The sequence below is a fragment of the Thalia democratica genome, chromosome 1 (assembly GCF_965202585.1).
Source record: "Thalia democratica chromosome 1, ktThaDemo2.hap1.1, whole genome shotgun sequence".
Lineage (NCBI taxonomy): Eukaryota > Metazoa > Chordata > Thaliacea > Salpida > Salpidae > Thalia > Thalia democratica.
This window is the reverse complement of record NC_139165.1, coordinates 22102688-22121353: the sequence shown is the minus strand read 5'-3', so window position 1 is coordinate 22121353 and position 18666 is coordinate 22102688. Positions and strand designations below refer to the sequence as shown.

Genomic DNA, 18666 nt, shown 5'->3' with positions numbered 1-18666 from the left:
ATACTTTTTTTTGTAGTTGATGTTTTAAATCATAGTTAAACGTATTTATATCGTTTTTTTATAGTAAGTGAGTACACGTTCAGGATCACACCAAGCAGAGGAAACTTTGACGAGTGTCGTAAACAATGCCAACATATGAAAGGCGATCTCATACACGTAAATTTTGGTGAAAATGGTATTAAGTATCATTCGTTAGTTGAAAAAATAATAATACTTTTTTTTTAGAACTTAGAGTTCTTTAGTTTGAAACATAAGAAATCAAGTTTACTTAGTTTTGTATCTTCAAGAGTTTAGAAAAAAAATATTTAAAAATTCTAGTTATTTATTTGTACTACAGATCGAAAATTTATGATAGTCTAGTACTGTGTAGTCTGTACTGAGTAAAAACTATAAAACAACTAGTTTACGTATATAGTAGAAAAATACGGTATTTTCTTTTTATTTAAAAAAAACAACTTAATATAAGTTTGCATAGTCTAAGGTTTCTTTTAACGTTTTTATTAATTTAGAGAACTAAGAAACCTGATTGGGTCATCAGGAAAAAATGTTTGGGTAGGCATTACGGATCGTCAAACGGAAGGAGTTTTCAGATATGTGAACGGTGAGACTGTAAATATAAACAGAAGCCAGTCATTTTTGTACTACTTTCGAGCTGGCGAACCAAACAATATAGGTGATGAAGACTGTTTAGCTTATATCAATCAGTATGGACTCAACGATGAAAGATGTAGTTTGGTGAACAGACAAAATGATTTCTATGGGCTGTGTGAGATAAAGAAGTTGTTATTTTGAATATTTCTATTTGTTTTTTAAGTTCTGAATTTATAAAATTAAAAATAATCTGTGTTTCAAATTTTTGATTTTTCTCACAAAGCATATAGTCTAATTAAATTTCCGTACAATGATTTTGAAAAAATGGTTTAAATTTAGCTAGAAGCTATTTTTGTTTTGATGCAGTTCAAAGTTTGTTTGTATCATTTTGAAACGCATTTGTTTTGATATTAGTATATAATCAACAGCTTTTGTTGTTTATTTTCGCTTTTAATAAATTGATTTCTTTTGGGATTTTAGTCTATTACATATACTTAAGATGTAAGCAACTACAAAAACCTTTTTTTTTTTTTCTAAAAATGAAATTTTTGGTTGTTATAAAATATTAAAGTAAATTTCTTTGAAAAAAAACAATAAATGTTTTCATAAGGATTTGTTACTTTATATAAGTGATGATTTTATATTTGTTTTATCCAATATAAATATGATAACTTTCACTCATCTCTATCAAAATAAAATAAACTAAAAAACTAAAGCAAGAGTTTTGTTTAAAATAATATACACGGGTTTTTAAAAGTTTCTTTTTTTAAAATTTTAAACTTTTCACTGTAATATATCATGATAAAATAATCTTACTTTATATATTATTAAGAAAGTAAATTAGAATAATTTAAAGGAGGTTGAACAAAACTTAAAGCTTTTTAATAATACTTAAACTAACGAAAAATCATAAATATTTTCTTTAACATGAAAAGCTGATAAACTTCGTGTGTTAACTGTGATAAACTAATAAAACTTTTTTTTAATAGGTAACCATAACACATACTTATTCTCGTAAGATATGTTACAGTAAAACTATTGTATTTGGTTTGTACAAGAGCTTTTAAGAGGTTCATAAGTTGTATTCAATATAAAAGAGAATAATAACTATTTATTTCTATAAATCAAACAAGCTTAAATTTTAAAACTTCTAAAAGGCTTTCTACAGTTATAAATAAATATTTAAAGGTTAATAACTTTTGATGATTACCTTGACAAATATAAACCAATAGTTAAAAAGTTTATAAAGTTTTTATACTTTGTACGAAGTTAGAAAAGAAAATAAATATTATATAGTTTTAGTCGGATTTAATATTAAGTATTTTACCTATTAATAACTATCATATGTAGAAAATATCTTATGAAAACATGTATACACATACTTTATTCTATGCTTCTATCCTCTCATTACAGTAATTATTTTTTTACAGAACCCAGTTAAAGTGTGTTGATTCGTTGACACACAGAAACATATGTTGGTAGAATAAAGGAAGATTACTGTATAATTTGTTTTTATTTATTTTCCAGTGAAGTTACTTTACTAGGATCTTTTGTTAGCAAACAATTAAAACTATATTTTGAACAGTTATCATTATTTATAAATTTTAGAAATTGATAGTCTTCTATAAAATTCTGCTTTTTTATAGTCTAAATTAAAATAGTGATTGAGCTTTTCGTTTTACTTCTGTTATTTCTGTGCTTTAAAAGCAAAGCTTTATCAATATGTTAGTACTAAAAAGTTTGATAATAATACTAGAAGTTTATGTTCAGTCATCAGTTTAATTTAGTTTAAAAAATAAGTATTAGTTTGCATTCTGGTTATACAAAACTTATCTTAGTCTACACAATATTTAATACACTTCTGAAGTTGTTGACGAAACTTTAATGATTACCTAAAGGTTAACAGTTTTATTTGAACTATGTTAGTTTGAATGGCAATTACCCGATAATTGACACTACTAGTTTTTAAAAGCAGTAAGTCATATCATAAATAGTATCAAAATAAAAAAGATTCACGAACTATTTACTTTCAATTCCGGTAAGATACTGTTAGCATGCCGCTTACCAATGGCTTGGATAAAAAGTATAAGATTTTTAAGTTTGTTTTAAACAATACGAAATTAATTTTTTATAAGTTTTCACTTTAATAATTGTAAACGTCTGACAAAAATATTTTTCCTTATTGTGATATCAAGGAACGTTACTAAAAAACTTCTAACCAAACAATTGCGTTATTTTTAATTGTTTAGTTTCTTAAAAAAATGTTTCAACATTTATTTTCAGGGGATTTGCGATCAATAAAAAAATGCACAAAATTGAGTAATGAACATTTTAACAAAACTACTTTTTAATTTACTTTGGAGCTGGTTTATATTTATAAACAGTAATATAACTACGTTTTCAATGAAATCTAAAAACTCTTTAATATTTTATTACAATTAGCTTTCTTGAACTAAACAATGAACGAACAGAAATTATGGTGGTAATAAAAATCACAATAAGTGAACGTGTCCACACAGTAGTTATGAGTGGTAAACTTTTTGTATAAACTTTGTTCACAATTTCTGTTATTTTACTATCAAAAGCTGTATTGTGAAAACATTTAACAAGATTAAATATGTTCTGAAAAACTAACTACACACAAATGAAAAAATATAAGTTTAAAACAAACTGTTGGCATAGTTAAATAGTGTTAAATGCTTACATTATAATTCGGCACTGTACTCAGTTTTTAACTTTTGAAAAGCTTGTTTAATATATGTATGAGTTATTCTAAACTGCTAGTGATAACAAATCTTAAATTTTGCTACGTTTTCTTAATAAACTACTAACGAAATTGCTAATGAAAATTATATTATTAAATAATCTGTTAATTACAGCATATTTAATTTAAAACCCTTGTTTACAAGAGTAAATAACAATCATAAGTAGTTTCAAAAAAGATAAAATGAGTAAAATGACGTCACATAGTAATAGCATTTAGGTATTTGAAACGGTTATTTGTAAAAATATGGACTTATAGAAATTTAAAGTATTTTAATATTAATTAAAATATCTTCAAACGTTAAAATTTGTAACAAGAACAATTAACGATTTTGATTAGTTAAGAATAAGTATGAAATAGAAACTACATTACTAGATAGTTATGATTTACTCTAACTAGTTAATAAATTAAACAATATTTTAAATTTTCAAAATTGATAAACGTTACTTTTATGTGAAAGACACTAAAAGCTTTAACAACTTCTTTACTTAAAATTATTAAAATGCTAGCTAGTATATAAACGAATGAGACAATCTTTTCATTAAACAACTTTTAAATGCTTTTTTATACAGCTTTTTATAATTTTACGGTCGTTTACTTTATGCTTTTTTTGAGAAAAACAAGGTCTCGAAGTTATAAAAACGAATAAAAACTTTTAACTGCAAACTGTGCTAAAAGATTTTTGAAAGTCCTAATTAATAAAAAATATCAACTCGTTCTTAAATTAAGATTTGTTTAATTAATATACTGACAAGTCGTTGTTTTATCTAAGTTATAAAAAGCGTGTAATGAAAATCAAGCAACAACTTGTAACAACAAGTATCTTGGTAGTGAGCTTAACCATAAAATTTTGTGCTTCTCAAACGTTTTAAACAAATTAAAAATAATAATAAAATTGCGATAAAAATACTGTTAGATTAGTTCCAACAGTTTTACGGAACGGAGCGAATGGCAATCGTCTGAACTAGAAAAGGTTGTATTTATTTAACTTTTATAATTTTAAGACTAAGACAACTTAAAACTTGGTATTATATCCTGTTGAATTGCTTGAAGTAGTTTTACTTTCATTTATTGTTAGTTTACATAGCTAAATAGATTTTTGTAACGATAATACGGAACTGTATTTTTTAAAGCTATTGAAGTTAAGGCATCTCAGTAAATTTTTTGCTACCTTCTTATGTATACCTATTTAAAAAACTGATCAACTTAAAAAATTTAGGAAAGTTGCTCAAATCCAATTATATAATTAGTAAAATCACATTGATTATAATCATATTTAATTTTTTAGAAAAAAAATTGAAGTTTGAAAACGAACTTAACTTTATGTTTTTTGAAATACTAGCACTTATTAAACTATAATCTCAATACAACTTTTATTTTACTAAAAACTTTTGAATTTTTAAAGTATAGGTAAATATTGATAATCCACGAAGGGACACTTTTTTACGAGTTGAAAATTTGATTTTTTTATTTATTTTATATTTTTATTTTTTTTTAATCACTTATTTTCCAAGTTTTTCAATTATCACTGTTACCCCTAGTTATAACCCTTGGTCGATGACTAATTATTATTAATAACTAGGTTTGTTAATTATTTATTTTGTTATACATATTTCTTACAATCACTGTTAACCTTAAACCCTTGTCGGTAATTTATTGTTATTTTTTTAACTTTTGTGCAAAAATTACCCTTCTTGCAAAAGTTACATCCTTTGTGTAAAAGTAAATGTTAGTGCATAACTGGCCCGTCTTCATAAAATGATGAGGTGCTATATAATTCACGAATAGATACTTATGCACGAAAATATTTTTTCACGGCGTCAAGTTTGCACAAAGACACTTATGCACAGCTTGAGATTTTTTTTTTATTTTAAGTTTTATTTTTAATATAACTGTGACTCCTAGTCCTAACCCTTACCCTCAGTCTGTAAGTTTTTCTTATTTTATTTCCTTTTTAATTTTTATTATCGCTGTTAATCTCGGTGGGTACTTTTTTTTTTTTTTATTTTTTAATAATTACTAAGGTACTTAGTCTTGTTTTTTTTATTTAGTTTATTTATTTTGATTTACCCTCGTGCAAAAATGTATTTCTGCATACTTAACCCATTCCTCATAAAGTATAGTTTATTTAAATACCTGATAATCGAAGGTTTTAACTAAGTATGGTTAGCAAAAAAAAAACTAAATTTAAATATCGCTGAGCGACTAAAAATTTGTCTAATAATGTTGCAAAAATTCTGTAATCGATGGGTAGTAGTCTAATATGCACGAAGAGACATTTCTGCTTGAAGACACTTTTGAACTACGTCAATTTTGTACAATTAGTCACTCTCGCACGAAGGGGTTTTGGCACAGGTTGATTTTTTTTTATGACATTTATATTTACCATTTTCAATTACTAACAATAATACTTTTAACCCTCTATCAGTATTTTTTTTTGTGTTTTATTTTTCAAACTTTTCAGTTTCTTTATTTTATGAGCAACTACTTTTATTAGTTCATATATTTATATTTTTATCACTGTTGTCCTTCGGTTTTCATTTAAGTAGTTTTCTTTTTATTGTATTTTTAACCCTTACCCTCGGTCGTTAGTTTTTTATATAGTTAATTTTTATATTTTCAAATTTCTTATTTAATTTTTTTGTCGTTTTTCTTTTTACTCTCACTGTTACTCCTAAACTACTTTTGTTGTATTAATACATAATTTACTCTTTTTAAATTTGTTTACTTTTTTGTAAAAATGTCTTTGTAATAATGTGACCCCTCGTGCAATAGTGACTCTTTGTGAAAAGTTTCACTTCATGCATAATTGATCCTTCGTGCTAATTGTCTTCCTACAAATTTGACATTTTGTGTTAATATATTTTCGTGCTTAATTTACACGTTCCCGCCATTGATATGTTTAATGAGTAGTTTAACATATTAATCTATCTATATCACTTTAATTTCTATATTTTAATGTCATGCTTGAATGAGTTAAGCAATTCATTTCTATCAGTACGTTGCTTTACCTTAACTCAAGTAGCAACGTTTTCAGTCAGCCCTGCGCTTTTTAATTACAATTAATCAACTTTTATATGAGCTTTTAAAACTCATATAATCAACCAGAAATTTACTCAAAAAGTTCATCATTAAACCTCAAATGCACTCAAGCGTGTCCTGAAAATACTACAGTTATATTATTCGGTACAACAATTTTGTCGAGTACTTTGAAGCAGCCAGAAATTTTAGACTGATTTAAAATATTTTTTTCGATACAATACGTTGCTCAATTAAATTAAGTTGGCAATAAAGAGTTTTTGGACATAAATTATAATTGTTGTTCTTCTATTTTAACGGTTAGGAGTCTAACATGCACGAAGGAACACTTTTACACAATAAAGTTTTTGCACGGGTTAAAAAATTTGTATAATTTTTTTCAATAACTTTAATTCATGACTTTACTACCACAATTACCACTTACCGCTACCCTCGATAGGTGGTTTTTTATTTTGTTTGTTTACTATCGTGCAAAATAACCCCTGAATCATTAGTGACTTTGAGAAAAAATGTCCCTTTAAGCAAAAGTTCATCGTTCAAAAGTTTCGCTTCGTGTATATTTGACCCTTCGTGCAAGTATGTCTTTGTGCATATAATTGCTGAGTCAGAATTTTTTTTTTTCATAATTTTTGTATTTTTAGTTTTTTTTTTCTAGAATTTATGGGTAATGTGGATAAGGGATAACGATATAAATTCAAGGAAAAAAAAAACTATTTTGCTTACTCATCAACTATTAGGGAAATTACCTTTAAATTGCAATTAGACCTGTTCCCAATTTCAAGAGTTACAAGGACAAACTTGTTCAGACTTAAGTGCTCCTTTTTTTATATGTTAATTTTATCATTATTGGTGTGAGTAGTTGTCAAACTTGCACGAGCGTAGAATTGCACGAGGGAACAAAATTGCAAGAGTGTACAAAATTGCGCGAAGATACTTTTGCACGAGCAAACAGTTTTGCACTGGTTAAGTTTTTTTTTTTATTTTATAAATTTTATTTTTATTAAATTCAATTTAGTTTTTTTTTTTTATTAGCACTGTTACCCCTAACCCTCGGTCGGTAAGTTAATTTGTTTATCCTTAGTAATTTTTATTATGATTTTATTTATTATTTTTACTATCACTGTTACCCCTTAACTTCAGTCGGTCGTTTTTTTTTTTTTATAACATTTTTTATTAGCTTTATTATCACTATAATCCCTAACCTTACTCTAGACCAGTAACTTTTTTTAATTATTTTTTTTCTCTGTATTCTTACTCTCGTCGAAAATTGACCCATGGTGCAAAATTGGTTTCGCGCAATTTTGTTACCTATTGCAATTTTGTGCCCTTATAAAAATACGGTGCAAATTTAGACCGGTTCCCACTGGTGTTGTATCTGATATAAAACCTTAAGTCTAATAACAGCGAATTCTAATATAGTTTGGAATTGTGACGTATGGTCAATAATTAAGTCATAAGTATTTAGGAAATTATTTCAGCTTACGAAAAAAAATTTTCCAAATAATTAAATTACTACACAGTTACTACTTAATTAGACCACTTTTACATAAATTCCCTTTTAATAATAAAAAAGTACTGGCACAAATCTCTACTGTGCGCATGCATCTATTTTCCTTTGATATCTGATATTATTTTTTAGAACTATGACCTTTATTCTGATATTATTCATGAATACACGAATATATAGTATATTCAGGGTTGTTAAATGTTTTTGAGAAAATTTATCCAGTTTTTAAAAATTTCTTCACAACTTTTAAATTGTTTTTGAAGATGTCTTACGGACTAGTTTTAGTTAAATTTGAGTTAATAAAAAAAAATTATAATGATGACAAAAAGTTATATCTATTTAATAAATTTTACTAATTAATGTTAAGGTTAACTAAAATTCAAGGCATTTAGTTAATTACCTAGGATGATGTCCAATACCAAGCTGAAATTAGATTGTATTTTGTCTTTCTTATCCATAACTCTGGGCTAAAAATCAATGATTTAGGCCTAGTATTGGTGTGTAATTACCTTTTAGATTTTTGGTTAATAAAGTCATCATCAAACACAATATAATTTCAGCTTGATATTGGTGCAACATTGTATTTACTTACATAATATATTATAAACTACTAAATTTAATCAATTTTATTTAACAATGTGGTAATCTAATATAATTTATTGATAATATTGTAAAATAAAAAACATCGCATATTAATTTCAGCTTGATATTGGTGCCACATAATCTAAGGTAATTACCAGATTTCTTAATAATTTTTGTTCGAAGGGGTTTTTGGCAACCCTATATATTTTCCATTTATAGCCTAGTGTGCCCCTCTCTAAATTTACAACTGATATGGTCTGTTAATTCTTTAGAATGGTCCACTTTCGGAAACCCTATTCTAATGAAAGTTTCAAATTTTTCTAATACAAAGTTTCCGAAAGTGTGCCACTCTCATATATTTTCGCTTCATAAGGTCCTTTTATTATAAATAAGAAAAAATATGGGTTACCTTCCGAAAGAATTTCTCAGAAAAACTATAAATTAGTTAGCCCTTTTAAAACCTTGTTTTTTTTCTGCTTCATTAGCTCCAGAGCATCTAGTGTAATTTTCAAATTATTGCCTTATGGCCTCTTGACTACTCAAGGTACTTAAAGGGACAATATGACCTAGTTTGGAAAACCCTGATTTTGAAGTAAAACTACCCTTAAATTCATCAAATACCTTCTTTATACGCCTTTACGACCTTGTTTGGAAACCATGTTTCAGACCCTATAATGGACTTTCAACAAATACATTATAACTAATGCATTTCTAAATAAGTTAAAAATATACTCAGAGATTTACTTTAAATTGTTTAACCATATTTCAATAAATTAAAAAAAAAAATGAAAATAGTAGATAGTAGAAGGGATATATAGACTAGCTTATCATTCTGTTAAAACTTTTTTGTTTCTTTAAAACTCTTCTTATAGTAAACAGACAATCTCTTAGTGATTTTATGTTTTGCTACACAAAACAGAGGAGACACCACCAGTTAGAAACAGTTTAAATTTTTTATTAATAATGTAATTTTAGTTAAATATAGATATGTTAGTATACATACCTTCTTAAAATATGTATTAACATACTTCACAAAAAGTTCATGCTATTATAAAAATTGATAAATTAGTTTATTTTAAGAGTATATAAAAAAAAACATAATTAATTGGCTAATGGTTTATTGTCTAATTTAATTAGCTAAGCCATTTAGTTCTTAGATTTGATGTAGTTCATGACGATTTCATGGGCCTGGGTTCCTTCCTTGCCCCAATCACTGATGACGACACAGCTGCATCCTACAACCTTCCTTGGGTTTCCTTCAGCATCGATCTTGCACAAACCGGCCATTTCGCCTAAAAAAAAATAATATTAATACCTCTAATAAATTTTTAAAACTTTTTTATTAATGTGTGAATAGACTTTTCAAGTGTTAAAGTTTATTTAATTTTATTTCTTCAAAAGCTTTTTTGTGAACTATATTTCTATTTTTAATAAAATAAAACCACAAACAAGTACTTTAAACAAAGTTTTCAAAGGTTTTTTTTTTTGTTTCCAATTTATTCCAAGTTATCTTAATTTTTCCAGTAATTTAAAAAACAAGTGCTTTGGTCAACTTTTAGTATAAAATTAAACTTCAGTTAAAAAATTGTTTTTAATAGTATAAGAACATTGAAAGGGAATAGTTAAGCTATTCTAAATATGTTTAAAAAAAAAACTTTTTTGTTTTTTTGAAAAAAAATTTGTTTTTAATCATTTGTTTTTTAAAGTTGTCACTTGATATGTACAGATATTGAAAATTTCTGGTACTTTTAATTTCTTTAAAGATTTTTGTTCCAAATTCTAGGTTTTTCCAGTGTTTTTAAAAAAAAAACTTCAAATTAATGGTTCTTCCATTTTTTTTTATTGTTTAAACTATTAAATTCAAGGATTCCAGGTTTTTTTGGCAACCATGTTTATTTTTCACTACTTACTAATTTTTTATCATCAACTAAGTTTTGGTTAGTAAAATAAATACACAAAAAGGATAACCATTCTTTGGGATAGTAGAAAAAAGGGTATACAACTAAAAAGTAGTTAAATATACAGCAAGGTAATTTAAAAATATGAAAAATATAATGATAATATTTAAAAACTGAAAAATCTATTAAGCTTATGAGTATAATGTACCAAAAGAAAACAAAGTAAAAAAAAAACAATTTCAAATATAATCGAGTTATAAAAACTTTAAATACTTGCCCACATTTAAGTTTTACATCAAAACAAGCTTAAATTTGTTTCTAAAAAACTAATAATCCTGAAATTATGAACCAAGTTTTAACAAGCCTGAGTTATCTTGGGTTTGTGGCAAGTATGCACTGCACATTTATGAAAAAAAAAATTACCATGATAAAGTGGCCACCCTTTCAAGCAACAAATTAATTTGATATAAAAGAAACTAGTCAATTCTTTCTGATTTTAGAAGCTAAATATTTAGAAAAAATTAAAAGAGTGAAAAGATGTCATATTATAAAATATATTTAATAAAGTAATAACTATAATTACAATTAAGGCTAATTTTTAGAAATTAGTATATTTACAAAAAGAAGTTGAAAAATTTGGGATAATAAATAGCTCGTAATGTTAGAAATTTTTTTAAACTAGCCAGATTTTTTAAAAAGTACCAAACCTGGATTTATCATAAACATATTAAAAAAAACTATTGAAAACTATTTCCATATTGTCTATCTATAAAGTAAAATTCTTGTAATTATATCTCAATAGTATCTGTATTCTATATACTTTGCATAAATTGATGCAAACATTATCAATTTTGCACTATGAAAATTTTGGTTTTTTAAGTAGCTGGAAAACTTTAGTTCTGATAAACTACAGTTTTATAGGACTTAGTGTAAACATTTTTCAAAGTGAAAACTTTGACAAAGTTAGTATAATTTAAATGAAATAAGTGATATCAAGAAAGAACAAATTAAACAATTCACATTGATTTTAAAAATTTTACTACCATGACTATTGATATGATTATGTAAACTAGACTATAAATATTAATTTAATAATGGATGAGATAATAAAGAATTCTTCATTGAATTTGTTAGAATTTGATTGAAATAAAAATATTTTACTTCTGTTGACAACTTCAATGATAAGTTGGCTTTTACCTAATGAAACCAATTAGTGTCAAAAAATAATAGATTAGATGGAGGATTTAAATTTACAAACACCAATCCAATTTATTGCTGTCAACTTGCTTTACCAACAGAATAATTGAATAAATTTATAACATGTTTTTTTTATACTTCAATGTTAAATTGGGACTTTACTTAATGAAATCATACTTTGGCATAAAACAAAAGAAAATAATGGAAGTTTTTTAATACAAATAAAACCTTGCAATATTGAAATAATTTTTATATACCCATTTTCTTGTTGTCAACTTCTTATATTATTGGGATTATTGCTTAATGAAATTAAAAAAGGTACTATTGAGGAGGACCAAATAATAATAATTTCAACTTCAAAATAACAACCATATTTCAATTTCAATGTTATCATTAGTAACTTTCTCAACCATTCATAAGTAGTAATTTACTTAGTGATGCCAACTAGTTGCAAAAAACAATGTAGAAGTGAAAAAAATGCACTCTTTTTTTTAATAATTAAACACTCATCTAATTTCTTCTTATCAACTTTAATTATAAGTGAAATACTTTAATTAATAATAAACAGTGAGGAAAAGTGTATATATAACTACATATATGAACTTGAATTGTATTCAAAATTTTTATTAAACAAATACTCACTCAACTTTTTGTTGTCAACTTCCTTGAAAAGGAATGAAATGGTCCATCATAACAATTAGAAATCCATTTACATTTAAACAACATTTCAATCAAAAACACTCACCCAATTTCTTGTGTCTACTCTATTGAAGACAAATGAAATGGTCACCACAAAAATCAAAAACACATCCACATTTAAACAACACTTAAATTAAAAATACTCACCCAACTTCTTGTGTCTACTCTATTGAAGACAAATGAAATGGTTCATCACAATAATCATAAACACATCTACATTTAAACAACTTATAAACAAACACTCACCCAACTTCTTGTTCTCGACCTCCTTGATCAGCGGGATGTTGTGCTCGTTGCACAGCGCCTCGATCAGCTTCACGTACTCCTTGTGGTCGCAGTTGGTGGCGAGAAAGCACACGTGCGCCTTCTTGCTGTCCAGCGCCTTCGCCGCCTGGTTCAGGCCCCTGCACACGCCATCGTACACCACGGCGGTCTTGAGCACCTGGAAATATATATAATTTTTTTTTGTTATATGAACACGTATTTGGAGTTGTTAACAAGTACTTGGGGTTAGGAAATTTAAATGGTTTATTTTGATGGCTCAAGAGTGTTTACAGGGTTGCCACTGTCTTTTGTCAAATTTTATCCAGGTTTTCAAAAGTACTTGTTTTTGGGCCTACTTTAAGTTAAAAACTTAAGTTCAAGGTAAAAACATGTGTTAAATAGTATTTAAGCATTGAAAAGCTACTGTTAAGATACTTCAAATGTGTTTTTTAACAAAAATATTTTTGATGATGACAAAAAAAATTATCAATAAGGTAGATTTTTTGTGTCATATCAAAATTTTTCTACTTGACATGTAAAAATTATTTAAAATTCCAGGTTTTTATTTTAGTTTCACAAATTCCAGGTTATTTTAGCCTAAATTGTCAAATTCATGATTTTCAAGTAAAGTGGCAACCCTGTGTTTGGCTTATGTACCATAATTTTAATAGGAACAAAATTTACACTTGCCTCAAATAGAAAAACATAATACTAACTTGAAAATATTAAATATTTGTTAATTTAAAAATATCTTCTTAAATTTTAATTGAAAATAATGTCAACTTTTGACATCTGGTTTGAGTAGTTAAAGATGTTGAAGAAACAAGTCTAAACAAAGTAAAAAATTTAATCTTATTCAATTATATAATACTATAAAATATTAAGATATCAAGATATTTTAATGACCACAGCAGCCCTTAACTTAAGTCAAATTAAATAATCTAGTATTTCATTATGATAGTTCAACTAATTGTTTTAATTTAAGTAACAAACAATAAAGTTGTGTCTGTGACAGTTTTCTGCTTATGGTTTTTCACTGATGAAAAAATAAATATCATAAGAGGTGATAATTTAATTAGCTTTGTAGATAGATAACAGATAAATGTTTAATTACTTCGTGGATGGCGGTCATAAGGTCCATTTGCTGTGGGGCCTCAGCCACTTGTTGTGGGGCAGCTACTTCTCCTTGTGGGTCAGACATTTTATAACACAGATCCTTGAAGTAGTTTAAAAAATATTAAGAAAGAATCTTTGCAACAAAGTGGGTTCCTACTAGCTTAACCAAGTTTTGATTTAATTTTTTATAAAAAAATATTTGGTACAAAAGTAAGGTTTAGGCTCTAAAAGAAATAATCTTTTTCTTTAAATCATATTAAAAATTTAAAAAAAAAGAAAAACATAATCAAACATTTAAAAACAAAGTTAATAAAGAAACTAAGTGTACATTTAAGCTACATAAAAACAATTTACCTTAAAATTTTTTCAAGTCTAGAACTAGTTTGGTATCAATAGACTTAGTTGACCACTCATGCCAAAGTGGCAAAAGCCAGTTTGTTGTTATAAAATTAATAGGAAAGAATAATATTTAAACTTAGAGATTTAAACTAAAAAAGCTAGCTCATAGTTGCAAGATTTGTTTTAAATAACAACCACATATTTAGTTGAGCATGGAATTTTAAACAAAAGTTAACAAAAGTTTATTAAAATCTAGAACGTTTTTTTTGTAAAATTCTAGCAACGATGATCTATTCTAACTTAATGTAGATAAAATTCAAGTTACAGTGAGTGATAATACTCAGAAAGTCACGTTATCATTTGGAATATAATAGTGTGTTAATTAATGTAAAAATTTATGTAAACACAATTTATTTGTTATATGCTTTGACAGTAACCTGCCTACTAATATGAAATACATGAATTCAAAATTTTTTCATCAAGTCGCCACAAAGTTACTCAAGCATGATATTATGAGTTAAAACAATCATAACTTTTCATTTCAGGAATTCTGACAACTGTGCTGTCCTGCTAGTCAATTTGAAAAAATAACAGAGCTCAATAAAAGTGAAAAACTTTTTGGTGATACTTTATTTAAATCTTAAACTGATAAATTAAGTTATTATATGATAGTATAAGTTGTCATACAATTGATTAAGAATAGTTTTGTTTTGTATCAGTTTCGAACTTCAACTAACTACTTTTTTTATGTGATAAATTATTATATTTTAATTTTTTATTTTATTTTAAGTATCTGCATAAATAAAATTATATATTAAAAACTAAGTTTTTTTTAATACTTTATAGTTTTCGTAAAACCTGTTATGTTTTTAATTTGTAAAGCTCATTAAAAATTCAAGCAGAAAGTTAAAGTATCTAAGTTATCTATTATTGAGTCTAAGTAGTAAACCTTTTAAATAAGAATAAGAAACTTACTTGTTTTTATAAACAGTCTATCGTCAAATATACAAATTCAATATACTAACAATGGTACATTGGCGTTAATTAATTTAGTTAATTAAGTTAGCAAAACTAAACATAGCTTCATTTTCTATAAGTCTATCTTTTACATCTAAAATTTAGTGGTTATCATTTGAAAAATTTTGAGTTTGTAATTTAGCACATTCTTAACTTAATTAGAAAAGAAAAGTTGGTAAAATAAAGTTTAAACTGTGGATTTTTTTTTTGGATGACCAGAAAATCTTAAAACTTTGAAAGACACTTTATTGTACAGTATATAATTTATTAAACTATTTAAGGAGCTGGTGTGCGAAAAACTTTTCAGTTATTCTGTATACCACTTGCATTTACAATTTCTTACGAGCTAAATAAACTTATTTTTTTTTAATTTATCTAAATTAAAAACTGTTATTGTTATAATAATTAAAACATATAAGGACTTAGATGATCTATTTTTAACTGTTATTTATTTTTGGTCATCCAAGGTAATCTAGCAGTAAATAGTACCATGAAAGATTGTCTGTAAATTAAAAGTTCAGAAAAATTACTCTTAAAACAATGACACGCTTAGGCTTTTTTTATTACAATTCTGACAAAAAGTACTAATTTTGAGCAATAAACTTTAAAGGTAAATGTGAATACCAATGAACATTTCCAATGTCATTTCAAAAATCTAAACTTATTTCATCTATACTTAGTTAAGATTGAGCATATTAATAAACTGTCTCTTCTCATAATATACCTGTTTTTAAAAGCTTCCTACCGAGGAATAATTACTCGGCTACTAGCTTTAAGTTTTATAAGTCAAGTATAGTTTTGAACACGCAATTATAAGTTTGAACTAAAATAATTAAGGAATATTCAAGTGTTTAGCAAATATTTGTACTACTACTGGCAAAACTACAAACTGCTTCGTATAACTGATTCATTTGAGTTACTTGTTGGTGAAACTTTAAGTTAGTATCATAGTACGTAATTTGGCAAGATTTTAAAGTTAGGTAATGTAAAAAGAATAAACTATAAAATAATAAAATAGGAATAAAAGCGCATTCTTAAAAAACTAAATGTGCACGATGAAGTCTTCAAATCGTTCAAGCACTTTACTGAACACGAAAAAGGAAGTTTAATTTATATTTTATTTCAACAACTATTTTGAAAACTTTCAAAGTTACAAATCTTCTGTTTGTATTTTGAAATGTTCTATAAGTGTTCAGATAACAGACTTGGGTTATAAATATAGAAAAAAATTGGGTAAAGTAAAACTTTGAATTTTGAGATTTTATTTTCTAATATTTATCTTAACTTACCGAATTAGATTAGAAGTTTAATGAAAAATACTTTTTTAAGTAAAAAAAAATGTGCAGAACTAAAATGTTTAAAAGTTTAATTATATGACAGGCCTCAAGAAAATACACATAAAATGTATTAATAAAAGTAAAATGTTTTAAGTATTTGAAAATTTTATATATAGATCGTTATTACCTCTTGTACAAAAAATGCTGCAAAATAGAAAATATCGATTACTATTAAAACTAATGGAAAAGTATCTGCTTTTTTTAACAGTTAGATTAGGAATGTCTGAAAGCTGATTTTCTTTAGGCACCTGCAGTTTCACACCATTGAGTAAGTTAACGATTGTTTGATTAAAATTCTAAATATAGGATGGTCGCTTGGCCAAATATAACAATTCAAAATTGTTTTGTGATCCTAACCTATTAAATAAATACCTTCAAAGCGTAATTATATTAAAAACTTTGAGAAAAAGTTTTTACTGAAAGGATCATTCAAACAGAAGTATCATTATGAGCTTCCACGATTTCTTTTCCTTGGTTTAGGAAAGACTTAAGAATAAATACATTACTAAAACTAAAAACAACTAACATTAATTTCGGTAAACCTTTGATTCATTCAAGCGTGTCAAAACCAAATTAAATGTTTAAAAAAAGACAGAAAATAACTTAATTTCCAATTGAATGATATTAAAGAGATTTTACGAAGTACTAAAACTTAAATTATAATGATTTCTGTACAAAAAATATTAAAGTTTGAATTTTTTATAAAAGAAAGCCAAGTATAATAATAATAAGATATTTAATCACAAATAGTCTACAACTAAAATACTACGCAGTTTTTGTCTGAATCTTAATTTTAGTAAACTTTCATTTAAAAAAAAATCTTATAACCTTATAAAGCTTTGTATAGTTTCTTTTAGACCCCTTAAACACCTTCTAAATTCTTGTTTTCTAAGTTACTCCTTTGATTAGGAAAAAAATCAATACGATTTGAAACATTGCAAACTTTTAAAATTTGTCAGTTTTTGAACATGGTAATATTAACTAGTTTTGCTAGAGTTAACGTCTTTTGCTTGGTAACATCTTATTTTTGTTTTCTTAAAATAGAAACAACTTATCAAAGTTAATAAATATATAAGCTTTAATATGTTAACTTAGACATATTTCAAAGTTAGAACTAGCTCAGTATTAAAAAAAAGTTATAAGTAATCGAGACAGCTAAAATTTACAAAGATATAAAAAATTGATGTTGTTCCATCCACTACTATACAACTAAAGTTTAAAAACTATTTTGATTGAAAAAATGTTTTTAATCGTTCTAACTAAAAAAACGGTTGTTGCTAGATAGTAATTAAACTCTTTTTACTATTTAAAGAAAAAAATGTTGGTATGCTTTTAGGTTCGATTAATCGCTTTTTTTGTAAGAACTAACTTTATTAGTACAATATGACTTCCGATTTACTCATATATAATAAATTAACTTAATAGTACATTGAAATTTTATCAACTTCTTTACTACTAAGTTCTACATTATGTTTTATAAGATTTGAGTAAACTTAAACTATACTTATATACTAATTTGCTTGACAAACTAAACATTTTTTAATTCTTAAATAGAAGAATATATTTAAAAATTATACAATAATTTGATTTGGTAATCTTTTAAAGTCAATAAACGTTTTAAAGTATACTTTTAAACATGTAAATATGATTGACCTGTTTAAAAAACTAAAAACAAATTCAATTTATTTACTAATTAAAGTTAGTATTATATTTCTTCAGTTTGTTTTAAGAAATACTTCATACATATGTAAAATATATATTCTTAGAAATTTTTAGAGTTCAAGTAACTAAATTTTAAATTTCTTATCGATAAATGAAATGTGTTTTGTTCTTGTAAATAGTTAAATCCTATAAGATTTTATAGTACCAACAGGTAGTTATTATTATTTGTTAAAAGCGTAGTATAGAGTGATTAAGTTTTTAAATAACTTTAATATATTAACTTGAATTAATTAAGTAATAGGTCTAGTTTTAATAATAACTACTCAAATAGCGTTAAAGTATTTAAAGTAGTATTTGTAAGCTTAATAAACTAACTAAAATATGTCTAGTTGAACTAAGTTATTGAACTAGATTTAGTTTCAGCCTTAAAGTAAACATTAATAGTAAAATCTCAAAACTGCTACTGTTTTATAAATTAAGGCTTTACTAAACCAATAAACTATTTATAAATAAAATAACAATATTCAATAAAGGTATTACCATGGTAAAATTTAAAGCCAATTAAATACTGGTGATTAAGTTGAATAATCCAATGATCTTCGAAAACTATATAAAGGAGTTTTAAAAACTTACAACGTAGTTTTAAAGGTAGTA

General features: G+C 25.5%; 1 protein-coding gene across 1 annotated transcript; it reads right to left on the bottom strand.

The window, feature by feature from the left end:
• Positions 1-9629: 9629 nt before the first annotated feature.
• LOC145843801 (small ribosomal subunit protein eS12-like) lies at positions 9630-13742 on the bottom strand. Its single transcript, XM_082951035.1, has 3 exons — positions 13656-13742; positions 12524-12719; positions 9630-9775 (listed from the first exon to the last, which is right to left on the bottom strand). The coding sequence occupies exons 1-3, from the start codon at positions 13740-13742 to the stop codon at positions 9630-9632; spliced, it is 429 nt and encodes a 142-aa protein (XP_082807161.1).
• Positions 13743-18666: the final 4924 nt, after the last annotated feature.